Here is a 12,798-nt window from a genome sequence, read left to right as displayed (position 1 = left end):
GTGAGCATTGAGCAACTCACTCTGATTTAGTGCACCAGTGGTGTCGCGTGGGAAGGTTCTCTCTGGTCACAGTGAATTTTTTCATAAAAGCAGTTTTGTTCAAACTGGTTTTTTGTGATGACCAATTTTAGAGAAAAGTGTGTGACTGTGAAATTTTGTTTCCTGCTCAGGAAAAATGCCTCAGAAACTGTTGTGATGTTGAACACAGCTTACAAGGACAGCGCTATGGGGAAAACTCAAGTGTCCAAGTGATTTTCTCATTTCAAAAAAGGTGAAATGTCGATTGATGACAAACCTCGTTCTGGATGTCTGTCAACTTCCCAAAGAGACGAAAATGTCGACCTATAGTGCATTTGGAGTTAAGCAAGCTTTTTACTTTGAGGTTCTGAAAAGATTGTGTGCAACAATAAAATGCCTGATTTGTGGCAAACAGGAACTGGTTTTGCCACCATGACAGTGCACCTGCTCATGCAGCCATTGCAGTACACCCGTTTTTGGCAAAGAACCCAACATGCCTCTCTTGCCCCACGCACCTAACTCACCTGACCTTGCTCCGTGCAACTTCTTTTTGTTTCCTCGAAGAGGGACATGAAAGGCAGTGATTTGAAGACATAGAAGAGGTGAAGAAAAAAGCAAGGGGGGTGCTGTCAGCCATCCAAACAGATGAGTTTGAAAAATGTTTCCAAGAATGGAATCACTGAAATAAATATGACAAGTTATTAAGAATGAGTAGTAAAAGGAATGAAATTGCAGATTTAACAATTGTATTCCGTGTAATGGAGAGTACTTTGAAGGTGATAAGGTTGTTTTGTTAAAAAAAAAAATTAAATACATAGCTCTGAAAAAATGCGGGTATTTGGGGTGGGGTGGGGGTGGTACGCCCTCTTACAGTAAAAACACACACACACCAAAAGACATGGAGAAGTTAAAAACCAAATTCATAAGTTTAAAATTTTAAGGTTACTATAGATAGAGGTCTGGGAACATCGGAGATGGATAGGAAGAATTTAAGATGGCGGCTAGATGTGCATATACCATGTACTAAAATTGAACAACACATGCAATGGGCATGCACGGAGATACAGGCTGAACAGCAGGGGGAAACTGGGCATGCGTGCAGAATAGCCTCATAAATGTGGAGCAACCAATCCCAGTAGAGGGCGGGCCCAAACTGAACAGCCGGAAAGCTTGTTTCCACCCCACCGGGACTAGACTTCCACTTCCCTGAAGCGTGAACTCGTAGGCCCCACTTTTGACTGAGCCCTCCCCCCGCCCCATCTCCTGGATTCTGATTGGCCAGCTCAAGTTCTCCCACTGCCCTGATTGGCTGGCTTCATCAAACCGCATGGGCCTGGAGCATCACTTCGCAGCTGATTTGACTCTGTGGTAAACGGAGGTAAGTTCGCTCTAAGAGCCGGCCATGGTTTTCCTCAATGTCTCTGGCATTTTCCAGACCCTTAGAGTGGAGAGATGCCTACATTGTGTGTGTGTGTGGGGGGGGGGGGGGGGTGAAAAGCCCCAAACCACGTTGTCCTCAAGTGGACGACATAACTAAATAGGCCAGGGAAGAATTTCTGGGGGCCTGGGTTGGTGGGGCGGGATCCGAAGCTGACTTTCAGGCAAAACTATAGCCCAGCGCGGAGTCCCTACACCCCGAGGACTCCAGCTTCGCTCCGTAGACCCCACTAAGGACTCTTTCCGAGCGTATCGGGGAGTCTCTTAGGAAGAGGCTGTTCAGCCTAATCTGTGGTCTCTTCTGAAGAGACCACTTTACTTCCTTCTGGGGATGACGCAGAAGGAAATCTTGGCCGAGAACCGTTCTTCCACTAATCCTAATTTAACTCTACCAGCACTCAAAAAAATCTCCCCAAACTCACTCTTAGCCACCCTGTGGGGCTGGATAGAACCTTCCCCCCCTCACCCTATGAGTTTATAGACATTGCCATTCTTTTTCGGAGCAGAAAGCCCCATTTTTATCCCACAAAGTGGCTGGTGGTTTGGAACTGCGGACCTTACAGATCAGCCACGCCAACGCATTGCCACCATGTCACCAGGGCTCCTAACACTTTCGAACAGACCCCTCGATGTTGCCAGTTTGAGGCGCTCCAGATGGCTGTGCCTTGAAAACCTCCCCTGAAGTCTTTGACTCCCAATGTGGCTACTTCTGTGGTATCAGCGATTCGAGTACTCTTTACTTCCTTTGTGGCTTCTCCCAAAAGGGATTTTATATTCTGGGCTTTTTGTATGATAAGCTAAATTCCAGGGGAATTTGCTAACAACTACCTCCCACTCCCCACCCTGTGCCACCCCACCACACACACACACCACACACTGCGCATCCTTGTGCCCCCCCACACCTCCCCACCTCCATGCCCACTCTCCTCCACATCACAGCCCCATGAGAAAATTCTAAAATATCCCAAAAAGAAAGTTCCTTCTTTTAATAATAAGTAGTTGCTAGATGTATCATTTATTCAGTATTGTTATTATTATTATCGGACTTTCGGACAGATGAAGCCAGGATGAAGAAAAGCGGAACCTTAATTGCCGGTGGCTCACTGAACTCTGACTTTCCTGTGATGCTTTCTCTCTCCACAGAAACGTTGGTCTTGTGGTCAGAGAGATTTGTTTTCAAGTCCTGACACATTACTAGCACCATGAATGGCGGCAGACCGAAAAGAGAGAAGGAAGGCAAGGTGAGGTGACCTGGAAGAGTGGCTCAGGGGACAGGGGGCAAACCGAAATTCCAAACGCATGGCCATTGACTCCGTTCCAACTCATCGTGACCCTATAGGACAGGATCGAATTGTCCCTGTGGGTTTCAGAGACTTAACTCTTCACGTGAGGGGAAAGCCTCATCTTTTGGGTGATGGCTTCGAACTGCCAACCTTGCTGTGTTGGCAGAATGACTGAATTTCTCAGGCGAGGTCCAAGTTATTGAGGAGAAGAAGCAGGGGTGAACCTTAAGAGTTTCCCAACCTCTGTTCTCTCCTGAAAGAATAGAGAAGCCTTTCCTGCTTCCCTTGGGACTATTGGCACCACATTTGACGACTCTCATTCCATTCTGGGAAACAGGAGGAGAGCAAGTCAGTGTGTTTTAAGCACTTAGTGGGTGCCAGGACATGCTAGGAAATGTCACCTGTGTTCTCTCAGGTAGTCGTGTCAGCAACCAGGAGAGCTGGGGGGATTATTCCCCGCAGTTCACAGATCCAGCAAAAATCCTGCAAGAGAGAACAAGGTCTTGGCTGAAGGTCCGAAGTGTTTCCCCAAGTTAATCTTTTCTTTCTTCTCTAGGCCTTCAATGATATTTCCAAATACTTCACCAAGGAAGAATGGGCAGGCATGACATCCAGCAAGAAAACCACCTATGTGTATATGAAGAGAAACTATGATACCATGACTAAGCTAGGTAACATGAAGCTTCGGGTACAGAACATGTGAACATCCTTCGGTCCTTTTACATGCTATGATGTCTTCTTGGGCTGCAGAAAGTGCCTCCATACTGTTCCTTTTGTGCTGGGAGAAATCCCAACACAATTTAAGGGTGTTCTGCTCCTGTATATACTTTGCAGCTCCAGGGGCACAGATGGCCAAGGATGCTCCGACCTAGATCCTGCACATTTCTCTCCATTGGCTCCACTTGACTGATGAGCCTTCCCATCATCTCACCCTTTATTGCTTCTCTCACAAATATTTTGCTTCTTTCTAGGTCTCAAGGCTGTGTGCCCGTCTTTCATGAAGCAGGTTAGAAAGGATAACTCTAACAATGACAACTATGTGGACACTGAAGGTGAGTGGGAAAAAAGACGTGGAAAAGATCTCCCGAAACTGAACAGCTTTTATGTCCGGCTGCTTCGGAAAGATTCTCCGGACTCTGTTCCATCAACAACATGTTGACAAAAAAGTTAGACCCAGATCTTTAAGACCAGTAAGAAGTCATTTATATGAAATTCTAAAGCATGCTAAACAAGAACATCTATTTCATGGGAACTGAGTGATAATAAATATTTTTCAACTTAAATAGTAATGAAAACCCATCAAATTCTAGAGAGTAACTAAGTGGAGAGGGAGGAAGGGCATGCAAATTCATCTGTGACTTGTTTGTTGTGGTTTTTTTTAAATACATATTTTTAATAAAGAGACATGTAGCCCTTGTGGGCTAATGTTGACATTCTACTGGACTCAATATTAGTTGCTCACATGTTTCTGATATTTTTCTCCGTAGTTTTCTGTGTGTTTAAAATATTTATTTTTATAGGATGTATAGTTTTTGCTAAAAGACATACTCACAGCTTTCGACTTGATTCTGATTCATGGTGACCCTATAAGACAAAGTAGAACTGAACTACCCCTGTGAGTTTCTCAATCTGCAAGTCTTTATGAGAATAGAAAGCCGCATCTTTCTACCATGGTGGTTTCAAATTGCGGTCCAAAGTGGAACCCACCAAGGCTTTGTTAATAAATAAAAGAACAATTAAAATTTTAATTAAAGTGTAAATCCATCCAAAACTTCTAAATTCAATTGCCTAACAGCTGAGAGGTATTGAATAAATATTTAAAGAAAGAAATTGATTGTGTTATGTATGCTATCTGTTTCCCTGTATTTGAAAAGAAGAGTAGTCTCCTCACCCCTGATCAACCTGATTCTCTGTTTAAATTGGAAGATTTTGAGAAAGTGGTTTACACACACAAATAGTTTTCTCACTTGTCATGAAGCAGAGACAATATAGGGTGAAAAAAGTAACAGATTGTAGACAAGAAGTATTTATATATTTAATTTTTTTTTTCATTTAAAAATGTGTTTATTTTATCCCAACAGTTTTTTAAAATTATTTTTTAATCGATTTATTGGGGCTCATACAATTCATTACAATACATAGATCAATTGTGTAAAGCACATCCATACATTTGTTGCCCTCATCATTCCCAAAATTCGCTAGCCTCTTGGGTTCCCGGAACCCGCTAATTTTCCATTTCCCCCCCTCCCCTTCCCTTCCTCCTCCCCTCTCCCCCATGCACCCTTAATAATTTATAAATTATTATTGTATCTTATATTACACTGTCCGGCGTCTCCCTTCACCCACCCCTCCGCTGCCCGTCCCCCAGAGAGGAGGCCACACGTAGTTCCCTGTGATCCATTCCCCAATTAAGTGTGTAATAATTATAAAGGAGGCATGATGTGCTAACTTCCTCTTCTGCTCCAACAACACCCTTGTAAGCTCTAAATGCCCAAACTGTCTCCAGTAGACCCATGATTCCCTAACTCTATGTGCCAGATTCCAGTCTCCCAAAATTATCATAAGAGGTCTGAAGAGCCAGTGTTTGAGTAGCTACAAAATCCATGAGTCATCACACATGGAACAGCTTTATTAAGATACAGGGTTGCTATGAGTCAGAAATCAACTTGAAGGCTTAGGGTTATTGAGATATAATGTACATACCATACAATTCACCCATTTTAATGTTCTGTGATTTTCAGATGTCACACATCCTTAAGTGGATACAGTTCAAATTTCCAATCAATTTAATTCTTCAGAAACTACTAAGAGATACATAATGGCATAAGTTGCCCCTACCATCAGGTTGACTCAGATTCATAGCGACCCTTATAGGCTTTCTGAGGCTGTGAGTCTTTATAGATAGCCTCATCTTTCTCCCACAGAGCCACTGGTGGGTTTGACCGCCAGCCTTTCAGTTAGCACTGTCCAATGCTTACAGTACAGTGCTATGAGACAATAGTGCGGTGCTTAGACTTTATAAACCATCATAAAATTATCAATTAATGTCACAAATACGTAAAGCACTACTAAAGATAACGCAGAGGCCAGTCTCAAATTAACTCCATGACAATGAGTGGACTCATAACCCCCTACTTCGCAGTTCCCTGGTGGTACATGAATCTCTCTAGAGTTTGAAAATATTTACCAATCAAGAACAATTCTGTTTCAACATTCCTTTTTAGATGAACATTCTAAGATGGATTTCAATGTCCAACCGAGCAAAAAGCTGAAGGTGAGTATCTTCCTCCTTGTTCTAGAGGGCCAGAGAACCTTTCTCCCTCCGTGGATAGAATATTGGTAAGAGTGGGGGAATGTGTAAAATACTCTTATTTCCTTTTACTTTCCTCCTGTCTCGCTACTATATTTGAGCTTCATTCAGCTCTCTTTCCTTCCTCTCACCTACTTTGCACTTGATCAAAACCCACCAAGTATTCTATGCCCTCCTCGCCATCAATTTTAGATTTCTTCTTATTCCCTTGTCCCGGGGTTTGTTGGCTCTCCCATACTTTTCCCTCACCTCCTCCTCTCCCCTGTACCCTCGGAACCATTGGTCCCGTTGTTTTCTCCTTGAGATTGTTTATCCTGTCTATGTCATATAGATAGACATGGGAGAAAAAAAGAAAGAAAAAAATAACCTATGAATAGTTCCAGGTCTGCCTGCAGACCCTTATGAATGTTTTCTGGTCAGGTCTGAAAGAATTAGGAGGCAAAAGACATTTATAGAAGTCTAAACATAGGCATGTACATATTTAAATATTCATATATAAAGATAGGTATAGTTCTATGTACATATAGTTATAGGTTAACTATCAAGGTAACAAGCAGACATTGTGCCTCTACTCAAGTCCTCCCTCAACACAAGAGCACTTTGTTCTAATAACCCGGCATTCTGTGATGCTCACCCTTCCCACACGATCGCTGAAGACAAAATGGGTGCATAAGTTAATGTGGTGAAGAAAGCTGATGGCTTGGGGGATGGGGGAGGGGGACAAAAGTGCACATGATTCTAGGTCTGTCTGCTGCCCTTTATGACTATCTCCCCACTGGTCCTGGGGGGTTCCGGGAACTGCCCCTCCTAGCCTAAAGTCTATTTTGGGGGCTTCTCAGGGGTTTGTGGCTTGGCTTTGCTCCCGTTGTTAATCTGTTATGTTCCCTTCTTGGTTCGCTCCATTGTGGAGTGGTGTGACCGGACTCACTTCCCGCCAGGTGTCCCCAGTATTGTCCTCTGTCGTGGTAGGCTCCAGGGAGGGAACAACATGCCTTAAGCTGTTGTAGGCTCTACAGGCCTCTCTGTGCCTTAGCAGCTACATGCAGGGCTGTCAGAGGATGTTATTTTTTATAAATAATTAGGATGAGGACTTTTTTTTATCCCGCCCAATCCATTGTCATTGAATTGATTCCAACTCCTAGCCGTCACATGTGTGCTACAGAATAAAATTACCCCCATAAGGGTTTCTTGGTGGTAATCTTTATGGTAAGAACTTGCCATATGGTAAGAACTACTGGGTAGGTGCAAACCACCAATTTTTCAATTAGTAGTCAAGTGCAAATCATTTGTTCCATGGAAGGACAGAGGTGTTCAACAAGTTATCTGAAATCAGTGTCTGGGCCAGTGGCCTGATCCAAAAAGCCCAAACTATTTCAAAGTTCATTATAATTTTCAAGGTCTGACCTTGCCCACCCACACAGCTTTAATAATCTTTTTTCATTAAAATATTACAAAGTCCTGCTGATGCAGCCTCTTAGATCCCCACTCACAACAGGAAGGAGCAGCTCCCCTCTGCTCTGCTGCAGACGCATTCTCAGATGGCTGGGAAATTATTGCTGGGATAGATGGTCCCTTCCTTACTATAAGCACTTTGGGAGCTTTGTCTGTACCCGATGCCCCTCTGAAAGCGCAGCTCCCAGAGACCCGAGGCACTTCGTGTTTAGTGAATGAGTTGCTCTACAATTGCAGATTGAGCTCTCTTTATGAGGGCAAAGGGAGCTGAGAAGATAGCAGTGAGCTGGATTTCCGCTATGAGGAGTGAGCGAAAAAAGGATCCAAAATAGTCCTTTTTATTGTTCCCACATTTAACTGGTGTTTACAAGCTCCAAAAGTACTTTCACCTTTTTTTTTACTGTTAATGCACACCATTTCATAAAAGAGAAAGCTGAATGGAAAGGAAGTTTAAGATCATTAGTCACAGAATTGGTACTGGAACCACCTCACCTGACCCCCCAAATAAAATAAAACCCATTGCTATAGAGTTGGTTGCAACTCCTAACTCTTTACAGGAGCATACAGCCTCATCTTGCTCGCACCAAGTGGCTGATGGGTTTGAATGGCCCGGGCAGGGAGCAGCCCAGCATCTCTACCACAGCATTTTTCATAAGCATTTCTCCTGTACATTTTTACATTTACTCCCAGCTGATGTCGACTTATAGCTTATCTATGGCTCCCTGCAGCTTATAGAAGCCCGTAGATCTTCCTTTGACAGGCCTTTTGGATTCTTAGAATGCCATTCTGTCTTGCTTACATGGAGACGGTTGGTTTTTTGAGAGTGTTATCAATCTAGACAGATCATGAAAATAAGGGTTCTGGGCCTGAAAACACAGCTCACTTAGGCAATTCTATTCCTTGTGAGCTGTCAGGGTCCTTATGATTTAGGTTTCGATAATGTCTCAGCGTTGTTGAAAACATTAGTTAAAGACACTTCCAAGCCCTATAGTATTAGAGAAATGCCATTGACACTGTTTATATGTGACCCTCATGTTGAGGAGGTATCAAAGGATGAAAATGAAGCGTCCCAAACAGCAGTCTTGATGGAAGCAACTGGCTCACGTTACCCAACAAGGGCCTCTCGTCAGCAGAATAAACCAGGTAAGAAAAGGACCGCAGGGAACAAGTCCCTCTGCCTTCCATAGGTATGTTCAAGTGTGTGTTTGGGTGTGTGGAATGGACCTTAGAAAGGCTTAGCTCCAAGTTTGACTTAGGAGATCTTCCAGGTCATGCAGAAACATTAGAACATGACTTCCAGAATCACAGATTTGGAATTATTAATCATAAAAAATATGTAAATTTGGGAAAGCCTTCTGAATCCTCTGAGCTCCAGATTCCTAATCCATAAAAGGGAAATTAAAAAATCATCATCCATTAGTTATTTGAAAGCATTAGATTAAATGAAGAAGGCCTGGCCACACGAAAGATGCTCTAGTAGACAGCCAAGAACATAGTTTACTCAGGGTTGTAACTCCCACCCAATGCTTGTTACACAATACGCCCTTAACAAGGAAATCTCTGCCAAGTGGAAGAATATACGGGAGCATGCGCTGGTAAATAGAGAGATTGGAGATCTAAACCTGAAAATGGAAGGAGCCAGAAGCTAAAGTTTTTAATTAGCATTTAGTCTCAATTAGTGTTGGCCTAGCATCTAAGCCTCCTGGAATAGAATAAATGGGAAGCTATCGACATACAGGGCCTGCGAGCACTTGGAAAGGAGGAGGCATCTATTTTTCTTACAAAACAGGGATTAACACTTTGTCCCCCATCCACCAATTCTTCTTCACCACAGTACTCAAGGAAAAGGAGACTAACATCCAGACATATGCGCTTCGTGAAAGAAAGGGGCATGTGGTTTACGAAGAGCCCAGCGACACTGAGGAGGACGAAGACGACGACGATCTCTGTAAGTGACCCTTCAGTCTGTTCCCACACCCTTGTAAAATGCACCGTTCTAATCCATCAACAGATAATGAGATTTTTTTACAAGTAGTCTATACATACAACGGAAGGTTATGCAGCCATAAAGAGAAATATAGGCCCAGTACATGTCACTGCTTGGAAGAACGTAGAAAACACTATCCTCAATGAAATAAGTCAGTCTCAAGAGGACAAATACGATTTGAAATAAGTCAGTCTCAAGAGGACAAATACGATTTGAAATAAGTCAGTCTCAAGAGGACAAATACGATTTATATGAAATAAACAAATAGGTTAGAAATCAATTAGTGGTTTCCAGGAATAAAAGGGAATGCAAATGGGGGAGTTGGGGGCTTAAGGGACATTGAATTTATCTGAATGGTGGTTATATGATTTGGAAAAGGTTACATAACATGAAGGATATAATCAATGTCACCAAATTATCCAAAGGGGAATTGTTACACTAATGAAAGTCTTGTATATATTTTCACCATATATATTTTTTTAATATCAGGGCACTGCTATCCCATCATGCCACTTGTTCCCTAAATCATCCCTTTCTCCTAGGCCCTCAAGGTGCAGAAGTGAGGCTAAATGATGAAAACGTCCCTGTTATTTCTACTTCATGCTCTATATATCCTGGTATCTTTCCTCCTCGGGATGCTGTGGGCCTCCAAACCCCAGGGCAAATCCTGATGCGTAGGCCTAGGGATTCAAATGACAGATAAGAGAGAGAGTGTGGCATTAGCAGATTTGCTTTGAGGAAGAGAAGGAGGTGTGTGTAGGTCATGAGTTAAGACAGAATCAAAATATGCAGGACCTTACAGGTCAGGTTGAAGAGTTCATTATGGATCGATCGGATAGCAATAACTCACTGTCAATTATTTTCCTTCCTTTATCTCATCCTCAGATATATGACATGGGCTCATGATGTGGAGCAGAACTTGGTGGCCTTTCAAGCATATCAGCATATTTTCCTCTGTATTCGCTGTGTCATCAAGTAGCCTGACTGCTGAATGTATAGCAGTGGGGGAAAGTTCATAGCACTTATTTTCTTACTGTGTTGCAAGCACTTTGTTAGATATTAATGTTTCATTGATGTACAAATCATAAAGCATAGTTTTTTGGATGTCTTTAAGTATCTGCGTTAGAAAACGAGAATAGCACTACTTCTTTCCTCACATGTGTGATTACTAAGGGACGTTCTGGGCATCTGATTCCAGACGTTTTCCTCTGCACTTAAATACACACGTGAGATAGCCCTCGAAGCATCTCACACCAACCTGTCCTCAGTACCAGTGTGTCCTGGAGAGGTCTCTCTCATTTTGTCACAGTTACTGACAATAAACATGTATGTTCTTTTGAGAGCTTGTTTTACTCCTCTCTTTCTTGTGCAGATGGCTCTGGGTACATGTATAAAGATGCATTCTTAGATTCCAGGTAGTGGAATTCCTGTGTCAAAGGGGCCATTCATTCAACAAAGACCTAATGAGCATGTAGCGCTGTCCCGGGTGCTGGAGAGGCATCAGGGAACAAGGCAGACAAATGTTCCCAACCACACTGACTTGTTGTTCTAATGGAAGATTTTTCCAGATTTGATTTAGACAAATCCTGTACACCCAATCCTAGAGCTGGGATTCTGTGGTGGGTAGTTGGATACCTCCGGGTTTGCTCTTGGAAAGATATTCAATGTCAGATGCTGGGCTGGTCCATTTGGGAGTGTGTGGGAGGAGAGAGGGATGAAACCTGTGGGGTATCAGGGAACTAGGGAGGAGAGGTCTGCTCCGGGGCATGAGGCGGAGGAGAAGAGTCCACTTAGCTGCAAGGAAAAAGCATAAAAGATGGAATAATCCATTAGGCAAAGGTATAAAACTGCCGAGTGAGTATTCCACATGCTTAGGAAGTTGGAGTCTGGAGTGGAGATGTAGAGTCAGGGATGGACCAATTTTCTCACATGGAAATGAGACAGCTTTTGGGAAGGAAAGATGTGAGTATTTGAACACAAGCCATTATGTGTGTTGGAAACACAAAGACTGCCCCACTTTGCACTAGCACAACTCCCAGCCCCAGGAGGCAGGATCGGCACTGCTGTTACTGTTCTAGAACCATCACCTAGGTCTTCAGCTCCCAGCCAGACATAGAAGGTCCCCATCCTCCTACTGAGGCCTCCGTCTTCCTTGCACCTGTCTTCGTCCCACCTCTAGGCCCGTGCTTGGCATCCTCCAAAGGTAGAAAGAACTATGAAGGGGGGGATTGTTAGCTCTAGAAGACGAAGTATGGAAATCGAATCTCTCGTTGGTATCTGATTGGTCACTGATTCCAGGCTGGGGCCAGGAGAATTGCTAGTCTCTGTCTCTGTCTCTGTCTCTGTCTCTCTCTCTCTCTCACACACACACACACACACACACACACACCCTGTGACAGCTGCAGGAGTGCAGCCCTGGGCAGTGGAGGACAAAGCCTGGTGGGTGTGGTGCGAACAGCCACATGATCCCTCTGGCCATGTTCTCCTGGCACAGCTTGCTTCGCATGCGTCTCCCCGCCCTACAGTCAACTCTGGGGAGCTGCATAGCGAGGGCATCCTCATTTATCTGAGTCCTTGCCTGCTCCTCTGAGAAGAAGAATGTCTTGTCACTCACCATCACCTGACCATCTACAGGCCAGGAACAACATCCACAGGAATTAAGGGAAGCTTGTCTGGTTCCCTGGATCTGCCTGCTCTCCCTCAAACTCGCTGTTATCGAGTTAATTCGACTCATAATGATCCACAGGACAGGGTAAAACTGCCCCCTGTGGGTGTCTGAGACTAGCTTTTTTTAACATTCTAAGTTTTTATTGCTTTAAAATATGCTAAAATTTGGGACCAATGAGAGACAGCAGAATCACTCCACATTCCTCAGGAGAAAGACGGGGCTTTCTACTCCAGTAAAGAGTTACAGCCTCAGAAACTCAGAGGGCAGTTCTACTCAGTCCTACGGGGCTGGTGTGAGTCAGCATCAATTCGATGGCAGTGAATTTGATTTGGGAATGTTCTTTTCCCTAAGGGGAGCTCTGCTGGCAGAGCTATTACACGTTAGGCCACTAACCTCAAGGCCAGCACTTAGAAACGAACAGCCATCCCTGGGAGAAGGATGGTGTTTTCTACTCCTCTGAAGAGATACAGTCTCCCTTGACTCTGGCTGGAGGCATGAACCGGCTTCAGAAGAAACTTGCCTCCAATATCCTCTGCTGTGGCAAGAAAAAGTTCTGGTTGGACCTCAATGAGACTAATGAAGCCACCAATGCCAAGTCCCATCAGCAAATCTAGAAACTGATCAAAGATGGCCATGCCCGCTT

General features: G+C 43.8%; 1 protein-coding gene across 2 annotated transcripts; it reads left to right on the top strand.

Annotated features, from left to right (window-relative positions):
• Positions 1–924: 924 nt before the first annotated feature.
• Positions 925–10,827, top strand: LOC101640722 (protein SSXA1). Of its 2 annotated transcripts, none has more exons than XM_045288327.1 (8): positions 925–1,396; positions 2,599–2,696; positions 3,295–3,409; positions 3,710–3,790; positions 5,963–6,012; positions 8,544–8,643; positions 9,335–9,448; positions 10,373–10,827. In XM_045288327.1, exons 2-8 carry the CDS (start codon positions 2,658–2,660, stop codon positions 10,378–10,380), a joined length of 507 nt encoding a protein of 168 aa, XP_045144262.1. In that variant the 5' UTR covers positions 925–1,396; positions 2,599–2,657; the 3' UTR covers positions 10,381–10,827. The 2 variants fall into 2 exon arrangements, with proteins under 2 accessions (XP_045144262.1, XP_045144261.1); XM_045288326.1 differs by having other exon boundaries at positions 8,541–8,643.
• The last annotated feature ends 1,971 nt before the right edge of the window (positions 10,828–12,798 follow it).

This window comes from Echinops telfairi, unplaced genomic scaffold, assembly GCF_000313985.2.
Source record: "Echinops telfairi isolate 266 unplaced genomic scaffold, ASM31398v2 ScPeMD7_19;HRSCAF=73, whole genome shotgun sequence".
Taxonomy (NCBI): Eukaryota; Metazoa; Chordata; class Mammalia; order Afrosoricida; family Tenrecidae; genus Echinops; species Echinops telfairi.
This window is presented reverse-complemented; position numbering and strand designations above follow the sequence as displayed.

What these genes read in the sequence shown, in the direction of transcription:
- LOC101640722 (XM_045288326.1), top strand. Translation starts at nt 2,658, where the DNA reads ATGAATGGCGGCAGACCGAAAAGAGAGAAGGAAGGCAAG. An exon ending in TGATACCATGACTAAGCTAG is followed by an intron (nt 3,410 to 3,709) that starts GTAACATGAAGC and finishes GCTTCTTTCTAG; the next exon opens with GTCTCAAGGCTGTGTGCCCG. An exon ending in TCGTCAGCAGAATAAACCAG is followed by an intron (nt 8,644 to 9,334) that starts GTAAGAAAAGGA and finishes TCTTCACCACAG; the next exon opens with TACTCAAGGAAAAGGAGACT.